Source organism: Palaemon carinicauda, chromosome 44, assembly GCF_036898095.1.
Source record: "Palaemon carinicauda isolate YSFRI2023 chromosome 44, ASM3689809v2, whole genome shotgun sequence".
NCBI lineage: Eukaryota > Metazoa > Arthropoda > Malacostraca > Decapoda > Palaemonidae > Palaemon > Palaemon carinicauda.
This window is the reverse complement of record NC_090768.1, coordinates 7,571,535-7,587,646: the sequence shown is the minus strand read 5'-3', so window position 1 is coordinate 7,587,646 and position 16,112 is coordinate 7,571,535. Positions and strand designations below refer to the sequence as shown.

The following is a 16,112-nucleotide window of genomic DNA, read 5'->3' as shown; positions in this document are numbered from 1 at the left end:
GTGCAGTGGTAAATGATTATATATATATATATATATATATATATATATATATATATATATATATATATATATATATATGTGTGTGTGTGTGTGTGTGTGTGTGTGTGTGTGTGTGTGTGTGGAATGCTAGCTTCTATGTACCGTCGGCTGCTATGTACCGGCTCCTACGTACCACTTGTTTGGCTTATATGTACCATTGTTGGGCTGCTATGTACTGGCTCTTATGTACCACTACTTTGGCTTGTATGCACCAAACAAGGCTGCTATGTACCAGATACCAAGTAAGGAAATAGGAACACAAAACCACAAACATATTGAAATTGTATACATTTATTAAAAGTTTTCAAGCAATAGAATTCAGCATGCTACATTGTTGATACATTCTTATTCATCTACATGATCCATCAGTTCGGCACAGTGGTTTAGAAAGTCTGATGTTGATATGAATTTGTTCTCATATTTCATCCAAAGGTCATCAAGGGCAATTAGCTTTTTGACAGCATGCTTCCTTTGGTATCTGTGCATTTTCTTTTGTTTAACTAGTTTTACAATGATGGGAATTCTACTGGCCTCATCATGGGGAATACTAATTATGAAGTACATGTTAATTGAATTGGTTTTTGCTACCCTGTTAATCGCATGGTGCCACCCTTCTACATCGTTGTTAGTCCGAACAGGGCGTTAGCTCCAAGAATGTGGAGGATGCATCTCATTCCTGATCCATATTTTATTATAGTAAGTAATGAGATCTTTTAATCGTTGATCAGGAAGTGGCTGGCTAATGATATGGCGAAAAGCTGGCTCTATATGTGATGGAGGTAAGTTTGGCAGCGCCATTAACTGCTGAATGAATTGTCTTACAGCGAGTTGATTAATATAGGCATTTTGTAGACCTAGTGTTTTTACTCTTCGGTACACTGTTTGGGTCCAGTGAAACCAGCAGCCATGAATGGAAGCCTCGGGAAGGCACACTCGCACAGCCGACCATAGTGCTTTCTCAAAATCCACAACAACCTCACAAACTGATGTTGGTGTTAACTCAGTGATTTTTCTTAGAACAGCTACGTAGTCCTTTTTCTTTCTTCTTGACATTAGGACAAAGCATAATGGAACCTGTTTCAAAATTTCATCCTTCTTTATAAAACTGTGAACACCTAAGGTTGAACAAAAGGGGTACGAACAAGTTTAAAAGTGCCGTCCACGTACCAAGTTTTAGACTTGGACATGTGTTGCAACTGAATAGACGTTTCAAATATGAGATGCCGTTGCCCATTTTCAAATAGATCAGCTTGAAGAAAGTCCTGGGAACATGATCTCTGTTTAATTCAAAACTGGTATCTTCAGGGTGTTTTGGACGTTGGCCTTCTCTGACGCGATTGGTGCATCTGACTAGAGTGTTTATATTTGGTAAGGGAACATCTGAATTTTCACAGCTTGAGAGTGCTTTCTTTACTATTTCCCCAGATGATGCAAATGGGCATTCCAAAGCTGACTTTTTAACGAAAGCTCGTGTTGATGCTTTTGAGTTCAGCACCAGGATCCCCAGGATGTGTGTGTTGGTGGGGTCCACTTTTGAAGTTCATTGTTCCTTCATGCTGTGAAATTGTTGCATAGCACTTTTAACCACGGTAGCTGCATATCCATGTTACTGATACAGACGACTCTTGCTTCCTGTGTACGTTCTGGGTATAACTTTGTAATGGTTTATATTAACTTTGTAAAGTTTAATATTACAATTTACATATATACTTGTGTTAATACTATTTGAGGTACATAGCAGCCATGCATGGTACATAGCAGCCAGATACATAGCAGCCATGTATGGTACATAGCAGCCAGATACATAGCAGCCATGTATGGTACATAGCAGCCAGGGATGGTACATAACAGCCAGGGATGGTACATAACAGCCAGGGATGGTACATAGAAGCCGGTGGTACATAACAGCCAACGGTTCATAGACGCCTGTTCCCATATATATATATATATATATATATATATATATATATATATATATATGCATATATATATATATATATATATGCATATATATATATGCATATATATATATGCATATATATATATATATGCATATATATATATGCATATATATATATATATATATATATATATATATATATATATATATATATATATATATATATATATAATAGGATCTATTGCGGATATTCCGAGTCAGATTGGTGTTGAACCAGAAGTACAAATAAAGTATAAACAGATTTAATAGTATAACAAATGATAAAGTCATCTGGATTTTTAAGGGGCTAACATAACAAATCGTCTAATTGTTCTAATGCTAATATTTGAAGTATATGTTGAAAACAGTTCTAGTCTTACGAACATTATTTCAAGAATAGTAAATATTTGTATTGATTAGTGGAAGTATCCTATATCTGAGAAAGTGGCTACAGTTACACCAGTTCTGAAAAGTTCTTTCAATTATCAGGACTTTAGTTCATAAAGAAATATTTCAAAAGTGCTATCATATCTACTTCCTGAACAACTAGTTAGTTACTTCGGAAGAATGGAACCATTGCCGGGTAACCAGTCAGAATACTCCTTACAGCATGCGGAAAATTATGTTCTACGGAGACAACTATATACTCTAGTGTTAATATGATTGACAATAAATAATGAATGAGCAAAATGTGGCATCTTGATTAATCTTGTTTTCTTCATAAAACCAATGTTCGAATAGACGTTACATAAAGCATTATGATGAACTAGACAATTTCTTACCAATGAAAACAAAACCACTAATGTCAGATGAGCAAAGGTATTATTTATTCTAATATGACTAAACAGCAAATTGTGCTAGATTCCATTTCAAAATTACCATTGCACACATGGATTAAAAGTCAAGTAGGCTATGCGAAGTCATATCCTTGTGGTACATCTTTACTTCCCAATTAATGCCCTGCTAAATTAAATGTTAGCGAGATTTAACTAAATGTCTTTGAACATTTGCCCAGGCACACAGACAAATTTAATACGATTTAACAACATAACACAAGATGACATCACCGGAATTATCTAGAAAGTAAAGAAAACAAACTGTGCAATCGATCCTATACCAGTATCTGAAGTAATTGGAGAAAGACTTTTCTAGTCTAGCCGAAATAATAATGAGAATATCAAATGCTAGCATTGATAAATGTAAGTTTCCTAAATCTGAGAAAATGGCTATAGTCACACCAGTTCTGAAAAATGCACTGGACTACCAGGAATTAAGCTCATATAGACATATTTCAAATCTATCCTTTGTCTCAAAAGTGCTCGAATATGTAATTCTTGAACAACTAGTCAGCCACTTAGAAGTAATAGAAGCTTTGCCTGACAACCAATCTGCTTACAGAAAACTATACTCTACGGAGCCAGCCATCTGCTCTGTTGTAAATGAAATGCTAGAAATGATGGATGAAAATAAATGTGGTATCTTGATACTGCTCGATCTTAGTGCTGCTTTTGATAGTGTTGTGCATGAACTGCTACTAAATGATTTACGGTCCATCGGCGTTGAAGATCAAGCCTTCGAATACCTAACAGATTACTTAGTTAGTAGAAATTACTGTGTACAAATTGGAAACTCTTAGTCATCCTTAAACAGAGGGAGTGTACTTGGCCCAATCTTATTTTGCATCTATACTAATGGTCTATCGAAAATGCTACAAAGGCATGGCGTGAGGTTCAAACTATTTGCAGATGACACACAATTTTACTTCTCTATAAATGTTATACATGATAGTGTTAGAGAATGAATGACTTTTAAACAACTAAAATTAAATGAGAACAAAACTGAATTCATGGTGGTGGGTAGGAGAAACAGCGTGAGAAACTTGGGTGATATTCGAGATCTAGGTGTATTTCTTGATTGTAACCTGTCTGTAAATGCCCAAATAAATACAGTAATAAAAACTGCTGGTTATCATCTAAGAAATTTTGCGTTTATAAAAAAGTACCTGGACGAAAATTCTGTTAAGAAACTTGTGATAAACTGTGTTGTTACCAGGATTGACTACTGCAACTCTCTTACAATTTACCAAAAGTGCAACTTAAGAAATTACAAAACATAATAAACAGAGGAGCAAGACTGATATACGGTGTCCCACCTAGAGAAAGGATCACCTCTATACTAATCGATTTGCACTGGCTGCCGATTAAAGCGAGAATTGAATTCAAAATATGTACAATAAGCCACCAAGTTATCAGAACCGGACGTCCAAAATACTTAAGAGAATTGCTACATATTGCGCAGCCAACAAATGGTGTCGACACGAGAATAGTTACAGATGGCTTCAAACTGTTGGATCCTAGATATATGTCTACTTTAGGCTCTAGAGCCTTTAAATATGCGGCCCCACAAAACTTTCGAATGATTGAAGGCATTAAGGCTTTCAAGAGGAAACTGGAGACACTCTTTTTCAAAAAATCATACAACAGTGATGATTTAACAGTAAATGAACAATACGTGATCTGAAACGATAAATACTCTGAACGAACAAGGTAAAACGACAGCGGAGGTCCTGTAGAGAGTAAGGTTCTCCTGCTATATGGGGCCGGAAAAGCAGCCATCAAAGTAAAGTAAGTAAGTAAAGGATCGTTGACCAAAAACTAAATGATTTTATGAAGAAGGTCGAGTTACTGGAATTGGCTTTTAGGACTGATTCTCTTTTGAAAAAAGGATTGGGTCATTGGATGAATCTTTGATGAAGGTTCAACACTTCTAATGATTCTTGTTTTGAATTTCTGCGTCATCCCTAAAGCGTATACATTTATCATGCTACTTTATCCTTCTTACTTTTCTTTATCCTTTGAATAATATATTTACTTATATCTATATCTTCACCTGGTACATGATTCCCAGGACCTTCATAAGTAATAAGTAAAACGAAAGTCAAAATTCCACTTACTCCAGGTGTGTGTCCAAGCTTTATGCCCTCAGAAATCAACTCTGATCTTGTGTCACTTAGGAGCTGAATTATCAAACAGTGTTACCACTGTTGAACTCCCGGTAACCTGCAAGTGCCCAAGACAGTACACTACAAGGGCCCAAAGATTGTACGCTGCAAGTGCCCAAAAGGGGTATGCTGCTAGGGCTAAAAAAGGGTACGCTGTAAGTGAACGAAGATAAAGCAACTTGTATTCCCCTGATATATTTGACGACAGTTTGTGCTCAAGATATGGAAGGGAAAAAACGAGAACTAGAAATTAGTTGCATTGTTTACTTTGAATTCGATGATAATTGAAGGAAACTGGCCAACTGCGGCCTCAGCATACCATACTCCCCGCTCCCCTCAAATACTTAGAGAAAAACAATCTGAATTCAGCAAGAAATTCGTCCTAACCTACTTAAGATTCTGCAACCAACATATGAAGAGCAACAGTAAATATCTCAATGCAAATAAAGCTGGAGTAAATATTAAACTTAAATCGTAACTCTGTTTCAAAACGAAAGCATTTCATGTTCACGTATAGTTCAACCATACGAGAAGCCATTTACAGTAGCCGGTACTGACAAGATTTCCAACCAGATTCTGCGACACAGAAACCATGATTATAAACAAGACAATTTATGACTTTTAGGGGAGGCTATGATTATTGTCAGATGAGCAACACATCCAAGATTGCCTACGTCACCCTCAAACACAAGCATGGTTTAACAAAAAAAACCTGTACTTTAGAAATCTGTTTCTAAATTGTAATTTCCATTAAGATGGACGCTATTGCATGGTGTCACGTCCTATACATCACAATTAGGGAATCACTGCTTGGATACTAACAATTATGATTAGTTTTGTACCACAATGTCAATTGGGAATATTCAGTTCACTTACTACCCTAGTCTGTGCACCCTGCCAAATTTGTAAGGGTTAAAACTCAACAGAAGCACTGATCCTTTATAAACCCCTTTAATCAAGTCCAAATATTTTTTTTTTTATGGATTATTGTAAATCAATAAAACGACATATTTGCTTACATAGAAAATACCTTTATCCCACGCCAATCATCAGACCTTTTATAAATTCTTCTCTCTTGCCACGAACATAAAACTAAATAAGTATAAACTAATTAAAGGGGAATTGTAGGACTCATATAGTTATAAGCAAGCCTTCAGCTTAAGTAGCTTAGTACAAAAAGTATTAAAAGACAGCATTGACAACCTATTTTTCGTTCTATCACAGACAAAAGAGGCAGGAGTTATACAAAGAAGAAAAGAGAATTTTTGAACAAGTTAATTGAAATAGCCCACATCTATAACTACAAAATAATTTCATACAACGCTTTATACAATCATGTGGATCACTAATAATTAAATTTTGTTTCATCAACATATGGCCAGAGATGATTTCCATATAAAACTACTACTCATTTAGCAGTTTGGAATTAGTACGTGAAAACATATCTTCTTACCTTTATACTAAATGAAGACTTTTGGTGATTTTATAGCTAAATAAGGCTTCAAATTTTCAAATTAAACCCTAGTTACAGTACAGCGTTTTCAGTTCACTGACAACAAGTGACCTGTTTTAGTAACGAAAAGCAAATATGCAGAAAACCAATTTTGTCTGACTAGTCGAAAAACAGACTATGAACAGCCCCTCCTCCAACCCCCCCACACCACCACTTGTGGTAAGGATTAAGTAATTAAATAATGAGGCAAGTACGATTGTCCACTCGTGAATTATAAAAAGAAAAAATGATGATAGATTCATTCTGATTAAAACATATCAATAAAGGTTTACCTAAGAATATTTTCTCAAATATTTGAATTGCGTAAGAAATTCGACCTAACCTACTACCATTCTGCAACCATCATATGGAAAATAATTATAGTAAATATCTCGCTGCAAATAACGCGGAAATAAATTATAAACCTAAATCGTAACTCGGTTTCAAAACGAAAGCGTTGAAAGCACAGTCATGACTTCCAACCAGATTCTGCGTTACAGAAAACATTTCTTTAAACAAGGCAATTTATGAATGTATTTTAGGAAAACCCACAATTATTGCCAGAGGAACAAACATATCATTGCCTGAGATTGCCTACGTTTCCTAGAAACACAAACATGATTTAACAGACACGTGCTTTTGAATTTGGTTCCTAATGAGGAATTTCAAATAAATCTAAAGTACATTAAGATCAAAACTAAGACCCCCTTTTCCACTAACCAGTTCTGTGTATGTGCATGTGCAGACAATCTAAACCTATTAATGATTTATATCTGGGGGATTCCATACACGTCCGAATGTTTCAAAGTATTAGATGCTTACTGCCTTCAAGTATTTAGTTTTGAGAGAGAGAGAGAGAGAGAGAGAGAGAGAGAGAGAGAGAGAGAGAGAGAGAGAGAGAGAGAGAGAGAGAGTGTTAATGGGTTTGTGATCAGTACTTGCAAAGATGGAGCCTTGACAGGATAATTTTGACCTTATTGTTTGCTATGTCCACTCCCCCCCCCCCTCCCCCTCCCCCTCTCCCTCTCCCCCTCTCTCTCTCTCTCTCTCTCTCTCTCTCTCTCTCTCTCTCTCTCTCTCTCTCTCTCTCTCTCTCTCTCTCTCTCTTCATCAACATTATGTATACTGGATATTCTAACTTATTCCACTTCCATTAGCTAATCATCTAAGAGTTAATTACATTTTAGATGCAATAGAATGTCCTCCTAAGTAAAGGAGCTTTACACGGGGAAGTATTTAAACTTTCAAAAAGTTAAAATACTTTATCTCCAATTCTACGGTAGAGGGAATTTCTAAGTTAACGCGGACTACGCTACTTTATTCTCTACTTTCTTAAATGATGAAATACCACAAACAAATCTTGTAGGTCCTGCAGGGCATAGGACTTTTCCTAGTGTGAGAAGACCAGGAAAACAGTCCTTTAAGTAAGTATTGATTGTGTATAAAGACCTTTATTACTACATGCAGGCCTTAGTTTGTATTAAACACTAACCAACGAGAGAGAGAGAGAGAGAGAGAGAGAGAGAGAGAGAGAGAGAGAGAGAGAGAGAGAGAGAGAGAGAGGGGGGGGTATTTATCAAAACCATGTTATAAAACGCTATTTTTAATCTACTTCTATAATGGGACTAAGTGAGAATCAGACAGGTGTCACAAGCGTAATTTGATTCATGAATCATGAACGAGGCTGGGTTGGATTTGTTTAAAGACTGACGCAGTCTTATGAAAAATGGCTAATTTATCTGAACAAAACTGTTCTTGTAATTTCACAGACTACGAAACTGTTAATTATAATGGGTATTAATATCGCAAAGTTGTTATTGATAAAGTTGCAGGGATGCCGATTTTAAACGGCTATGACCTAAGCATTACTTCTACGGGAGACCCACCCAAAAAGAAAGAGAGAGAGAGAGAGAGAGAGAGAGAGAGAGAGAGAGAGAGAGAGAGAGAGAGAGAGAGAGAGAAAGAGAGAGAGAGAGAAAGTTTTGGAAGTAATTAGTGGGCGGGGCTGATTAATGCTGGCTACCTATGTAGGTTGTAGACACCACTAAAAGATTTCGGAATATTTATTCAATTATTTTAGAAAACGCAAAGTGCACGAATGTTGAATTTCCTAAGGCTACCATTTGGAGAAAATAGAGACAATAAACAAACAACTGTGTATAATTGTCAGGATTATCGGTATTTGCATAAATATTAATGATATATATGTATTTGTATGTGTGCAAATTGATTTATTACAAATGATTAATTTTATGTATTGCAAAAATAATGAATACAGTAGTTTTGTATTGAATTGTTCACTGACTAAATAACTGATTTTGTGAACAGTATGTATATTATGCTGTCTCATAACTCTTAATATACTTATCACATAAAATTCACGGATCCTTCTTACACTTTTGCAAGGCAAAATATACACAAATTAATAAGTCTTCAAAATATTTCAACGCCACCGACAGATTTAACAGTTAAAAATGGGAAAATGATCTCCATTTTGTTTCCCACATTAAATTGAAACTGAAAACCAGTACCTTAATTCGACAATAAAAATATTAATCTGACTTTATGTAGATAGGGCATTCTAATTTCATCACTGACTACAAATGAATTTAGTCTAGGGCTAGGCACTGGCCGGCTAATGTTTCAGTTCCTTCCTTTTGCAACAAATAGGCTTAAAGACGACTATATAGTAGTGTTCCAAACTCGAAACTCAAACCACATTACAACAACATCGTATTGTTAAGTGATGATACATAAAATGACGGTTGAGAAATACGATATAAAAACATTCCACAGAATTGAAAGTTACTGACCACGCACGAAAAACCGTTTTTGCAAATGTCTACATAAAACTCTTTTCCCAACTTATGTCCGTTTAAGAAAAAATCGCAGGTTATTCAAATCTCTAGCGTTCAAAATAATAAAATACGATCGAAAACGTCATAAAATTATACCTGAAAAGTGTGCTCTTACCCCTATTGTCTTCATTGTTTACAAAAGCACTAGTTAGAAATCACACGTCCTCCCTTCTCCCAGTTTTTGGCTAGAATGAAGCTTCCACAACCGACAAATATATTCCCCAGACATACTAAAAATCCCCCTAAATCATTATTAATTTCTCCCTGTAGTTTTCAACACTATTTAATCAGAAATAGTGGCTGTACTTACTGTTGCATCTTTTATAAATTTGTACTATTTTTTTTTTCACTTTTAATAAATTCATTTGTGAATCCACAAACACTTAACATGATATTGAGAGCTTTCATGCGTTTTGATTTTAATGTGTGGTCTGAAAGATACATTCACAAAATTATAATCACATTGAGTGTCGTATTAAGCAAAACCTAATAAATAGCAAGCCCTTCACAGTAATCAAATATCATTATAGACTAATCTTACATACTGAAGCAAAATTTCTAGTGTTGTGCATTTGGCTATAAAAAATTATCGATAAATTCTGTGGAGAACAGGGATTTAAAGTGCTAACATTAATTTCCCCAATAATTCCAAGATTGATGGAGATCAATCAGATTTCCAAGTTTTGTGCCCCAAACCTCAAAAATTCCCGATTTGTGGACAAAGTCCCTAAAAGTAGGGGCCTTGGTCGAAAATTTGTTTCATCCAATCAGAGACCTCCACCAGTATGGTTAATATCGTCATGCTTCCATTTTGGAAAGAAAATACTTAATCTCCCGACAGACTAGTTGGACTATAGTAGGCTTTCAAAAGACATTTGTATGAATAATGTTTAGTATTTAATAGATATATAAAAGTGATATATATAAGGAAGTTTTTTTTTTAATATTTTCTTCATGAATGCACTACTCGATCTGCAAAATATTCTAAAGAAAATGATGAGTATTTTACTAACAGAGAAAATCTCAACTAAGGGTGACCATTGTATCTTCAACAGACACTCAAACCTGATTTTTAATATTATTATTAAAACATTTTAGCCAATTTTGTGAACGATTGCTAACGAGAATATTATATTACTTAACTTATATAGTTTGACGATACGAGTTAAGCGAAATTTACCGAGGGATAAGAAATATATCAGCATAAACCGACTGCACATAGTTTAATAAGAATAAGATATAGAAAGAAACTATATAATCCATCACTAAAAAGTTCCTTAACTTCAAGAAATTCTAAATTAAATATAAAGTTTATCTACATTAATTACATACCACGATTATTAATTGTTGCCGTTAGAATATTGATGTTTAGGCATAGGCCTACTATTTTACCCTCCCTTACTACATGAGTAATCCTCACTTAGTGTAGGCTATGTGCATTAGAAATAGCTACTTCATACCATGGTTAATGTAGTTTAGTAGTTCAAACGTTATGGACCTACACAAATGTATTCATGTTGAAAGTTTTAAAGTACTTTTTACTTCTGTAAATAGACAGCAACCAATCAAACTAACACCGTCTACTTTTTATTGATAGGCCTAGCACTGTCACTTAAATATAAGTGTAAATTTTGCTAAAAACACAGTAAATATAACTTTTAATACTAACAATCAAGAAATGGGAGACAAATCTATCAATAGCCTACAATTTTAAGCCAACAGATATAAAACAAACCCAAAGCAGCTTTTGAATAAATTATTGTAACTTTTCACAAGGAAAAAAAATCACCTACTGCAGATCCAAGAAATCTATGCCTCCTGTGATACTTATTCATTAATACTGTATAATATGCATGATACATCCAACATTGCACAAACAATGCACGGGTTCTTAAATTGCAGCGTGTTTGTGCTATGATTAATACGTACGTTAGACTCAGGAATATTGTACTAATCACGTTTGTACTCATGGCACTTAAATACGTGAATTATTATACAAGTGACATTTTTATTTAAAATATGTGGGTTATTACAAACGTGCAATATTAAGATATCTTCGTTATGAACATTGTACTAGTCGCAATGCACATATAAACACAGAAGCAATGGTAATATTAACAATTCTCTAAACCAGTGTTCCAAAATTTTTGAGCGAGGACATAATAAACTAGCCTTTTATAATGTCTTCACCAGTTAACATTCTGACAAGATTCTGTTCACTACAGATCTTGATACGCAAAAAAATGTGGTTGCAATATAAGAAGCCCTTATACCATTCTCCATAGTGCCATTATTATGACCAATTCAGCTTACATAACACACAAGTCATGGTCATCCTAATTTACTTTTTCACATTTTTATGAGAATTTTCTTTACCTTCATTCTTTTCTTTCGTAGTTTGGTCTCGGCCCCATTATAGTAGTCACCCATAACTTTTCGCTTAGGTAGTTTACGTTTTCTTTTACAAATATACGCAGTAACTGCTTTAAATTAACTGAATTTGTGCAACGTTCGTGACATTACTGCGTAGAAACACAAGACTAAAGCATTACGCCTGCGTACGTTGATTCTTTTTATTAATTGAAGTGTGTCAAAATGAATTATCACACTGATTTTAAATATAGTTTTAGTACTGCTGACTTATTAGCAACTTGTATTCTATCTTCAGTACCAATTCAGGTTTGATATAATTCTTAAGAGGTATGCCCACTGCATCAGCTCTTTACCAATTACTCATTTAAATTGTACCAGAATAGGTTGGAATAATTTGTATGTATATTCCACTAGAAATTTAAGATTTCCCTTTTTTTTTATACAAAATCATATCCCCTACTCACTCTTTACAATAATACAATGCCCTGCCCGAAAGTCCCGATTTAGCATCTTAACTAAACAACCCTAACTTGTCAGAAGATGACCCAGGTGAGCCCATGCAACATTTGATTCGACAATTACGGCCCCGTTTAATCAGGCGCAGCCCTAGTGACAGCACCATAACCTGGGTCACCCCAACTATCCCAAGGTGTTCCTTCCAATCCATACCAACTAGAGGAGGACGGCAAAAGATAGGACAGACGAGCCTGTAGCCTGTACCAGTGATCCTGAACTAAGGGTAAAAACTATCCATTCAACGGCTATTTTGTGAACAAGGGCTTTTTACTTGTTTACTTGCTTACTTGTTTTGGGTTTAAATCCAACCCTCCACTGAAGTCAAGTGAACTACTTCTCGGGCGGGTCCATATCAATCATCTAACGAAACATTTTCATTATAACTTATACAATTATTTGATTGTAGCATCTTTCAAATCATACGATCTTGTGAAAAGTAATGTCTTTAGTTTCTTCTTAAATTCAATTGCTCCCTTTAGGTCCTTCATTTCAGTTGGCAGTTTATTATAATGTCTAGGCGCACAGTAGCTAAAAGCCCTTTCACCAAATTTACTATTTGTTCTTGGTTCAGATAGTCAGTCTGTCACTCATGTGTCTTATGGTAACATTTGTTTCTAGATCTAGTTTGTTCAGGCATTCTTTTAGATATTTTGGTTAATTTTGGTTCAGTATCTAAAACGTTAGTAAGAGTAGCTTGTATTCAATTCTTAAGTACTTAAGGTGAGGAGTGCAGGTAAAACACGTGATCACTTGTATGTTCTCATATTTCTAGATTAGATTTCATTTTTATTTTATTTAGGTAACTGGCTTTTCACATAATTCGCATCAAGTGCGTGGAATTGTCTGCATAACTTTGTCACAGGGCCACGTGTCCGACCCCATTTCAATCATTTGCCATTGCAGAAGATCGAGTCAAGACTATTTTGATTACATTTTGTTTTTTCTAAGAGTTGCATTTCTTTTATTTAGTTTTGTATTTGTTTTAACCTCTTTTGCTGATGTTAACATGTCCGTTTTAGCTGTTACTATATTAGGTCACTTACACCTTTTCGTTTTTCTAATCCATTTACTGATAAATTATGTCTAATATGAATATTTAATTTCGGGATAGCATAAAAGACACATTGAAAGGAGTAAGTCTAGATAACTTAAGAGTAATAGTGTGTTAGCGAGTGACTTGATATTCATTCTCAGTGCTTCGGAGGTACGTAAAGATCCTTATCTTTAACCTTTACTGTAATACATTCCTTCGCACATCCATTACCGTTCTCTCCATTTTTTCGTCCCATTGTCCAAACTTGATAGGAATGCTTAACGTATTAAAAAATAGAAAAAAAAATAGCATAATACTTTTAGATTCCTACAGACTGTAGTAAAAAATTAAGTAGGCATATATATAATGCCTTTAAAACAGCAATATTCTTTTAAGAACATCACAGAATATTTAAACCTTCAGCATCTAAAGCAAAAATATATCAGAGAAATGTTTCGACCAATTAGAGACCTCCACTAAACCAATTTCTGTGGCTTATTTAAATCAAGGCGTTAGAAAGCAGGGTTTAAACATTTCTCCTATTGGGTGGGCTAAGGGAGTTTTCAAAAGGTATTTTTATAACAATCATTCATCATTTATAACTAAATGCGTACACTTTGATGCGTACGAAGGGTGACTGTCATATTTAGATTAGTTGTTACATTCTTAGAAAACGTACGTTAATTGTTTTATCTAAGAAAACTTATTTTTTGGGGGAACTAGATGAAATTATTAGGGATGCAAAACTCACGTCTTATTCGATTTATATCTTAATGGTATATTAAATTTTGTGAATTATCAACTAGATTCATCTTCCTATATCCATACAGATTTTACCTGATCAAGACTTAACGGAGAATGAAGAATATAACATGAACAGCAGTTACAGCACGAGTTATCTAACAAAGTATCTGTATTATTTTTTTTAAATAAACCAACATTGATTTGTTCCATAGAGATTGGATCTCTACTGATATTATCAGATTTAATGTGTTACTTTTTAAAGGATCAGAAATACTGTAATTTTGTCATAGTTGATTTTTTCCATACGCAACTGAAAAGATTCGTATCCCCCGAAGTGAAAAAAAAATGTTCCTCAAAACAGGAACAATTTAATAAAATATACACAAAACGATTTCAAGAGAAATGATATTATAATTTGGTAATTACTAACTGTATAAGAAGTCCGACTCATTATTCCATAGCCAGCAGGGATAGAGGAACGTAAAATATTGACTAAGCTTTATAACAATTGGTAATTACTAATAAATTTCCTGAATTAACCTTTCCTCTCGATATGTAAATTTCCTATATGTTACTTATATTTCTGATTGTGATACAATATATATGTAATGACGATAAAAAAATTACGCAATTGAAAATCCTAGATCATTCGTATTTTCATTTCATACCCTATACAGTATATACACTATATAGACTCCTGCACCTGGGCTGACTACTTACCTGCCTGTCTTTGCATCTCTATACCAAGAGGCTCAGATGAAATATAATCTCAACATATACACACACGACTCGTTCTGTTAAATCAATATATTTCGTAACTTCGATAAACACGCATTTACTGGCAGGCTACACATCACTCATTGATTATATGATGGAAAAAAACATAAGTCTTGAATTAATGCACAATAGGTTTCTGAGCAGTTTCTCTCTCTCTCTCTCTCTCTCTCTCTCTCTCTCTCTCTCTCTCTCTCTCTCTCTCTCTCTCTCTCTCTCTCTCTCTCTCTCTCTCTCTCTCTCTCTCTCTCTCTCAATTCATAAAAAAAATTTTTTTTTGTAAAATATTAATGGCCTATATTTATGCCTCTTCCGCGCAAATATATTCGAATCCATAAGATACAAAATTAGAATTACGGCGAAATGTGGAACAATCTGATCCATTACTCTGTAAATCCTATTGCCCTATCTTTGTCTTCCCTTCTCTCCCAAACACAAAAGCTCTCCTAAAATTTTCCAGTAGAGAGGCATGTCTGCAAACATCAGGTAAAACCCAAGATCACACCCAGGAAATATTCTGTGCTTGATTTTCTTGCCCTACCCACTTTTTTTGTGCGGAAAAGACATGGCAGTTTTATCGAATTTTTACTTGCAACCCTGTGATGGTATATTGGCCAGATGATGGTTTTGAAGGAAGAGTCCCGGATAAGTTCGAATTTCCTGGGTGGGTATCACAGCCCTATTTATTTATTTTTTTTTTTTTTCGTTTTTTTTTTTTAATTATTTGAATGTTCCATACTTTGAAAGGAGTTTTTTTTCACGAAATTCAACATTCTATATATTTTTTTGGTTTGTATAGGTTGTAAACATTTAGGAAACACACTTGAATGGAAAATGAAATCTGTACTACAATGATTTACACGTACATTCTACCGAATGTAATCGAATATCTAATTTGTCTACTAGTCGCATATCTTTCACATACTCGGTAATCACACCCGATTTCATTATAGGCTCCTGTCCTAAAATGTCGTTTCCTAGGTCTTTTACCTCACCCTTAAGTTAGTTGAATGTTGGCAATTCACGGAGGTCTTTACATCTCAATGTTTTAGCATATTGTTTTTATTATACCCGATTTCCCTTCACACATCCCACGAGGAAGTTTGGGCATCCCCTTTCTTGTTTAACGAACTTTACCGTAAATTCTGTATTGCTTTCATAGATTAATGTGCTTAGAATATGACTTACATAGTACAGTAATTACCAGTAAATAAAATGAGACATTCGTTATAGTTTTCAATACTGGCCCTGGATGTTTTAGCTTATCATAGAATGTGTGTGTACTCTGATACACAATAACAACCAAATCCATTCCAGTTGGACTCGCATTTATATAGAAATTA

At 34.6% G+C, this 16,112-nt stretch overlaps 2 protein-coding genes across 2 annotated transcripts in view; both read right to left on the bottom strand.

Annotated features, from left to right (window-relative positions):
• LOC137634206 (intraflagellar transport protein 74 homolog) overlaps positions 1–197 on the bottom strand; it is a 75,374-nt gene extending 75,177 nt beyond the window's left edge. Inside the window, exon 1 of the mRNA XM_068366477.1 lies at positions 173–197. Within this exon, the coding sequence (XP_068222578.1) occupies positions 173–197 (25 nt within the window). The remainder of the gene's footprint in view (positions 1–172) is intronic.
• Positions 198–681: 484 nt separating this feature from the next.
• On the bottom strand, positions 682–15,717 carry LOC137634205 (uncharacterized). The gene is made up of 2 exons (XM_068366476.1): positions 15,636–15,717; positions 682–1,154 (listed from the first exon to the last, which is right to left on the bottom strand). Exons 1-2 carry the CDS (start codon positions 15,715–15,717, stop codon positions 682–684), a joined length of 555 nt encoding a protein of 184 aa, XP_068222577.1.
• Positions 15,718–16,112: the final 395 nt, after the last annotated feature.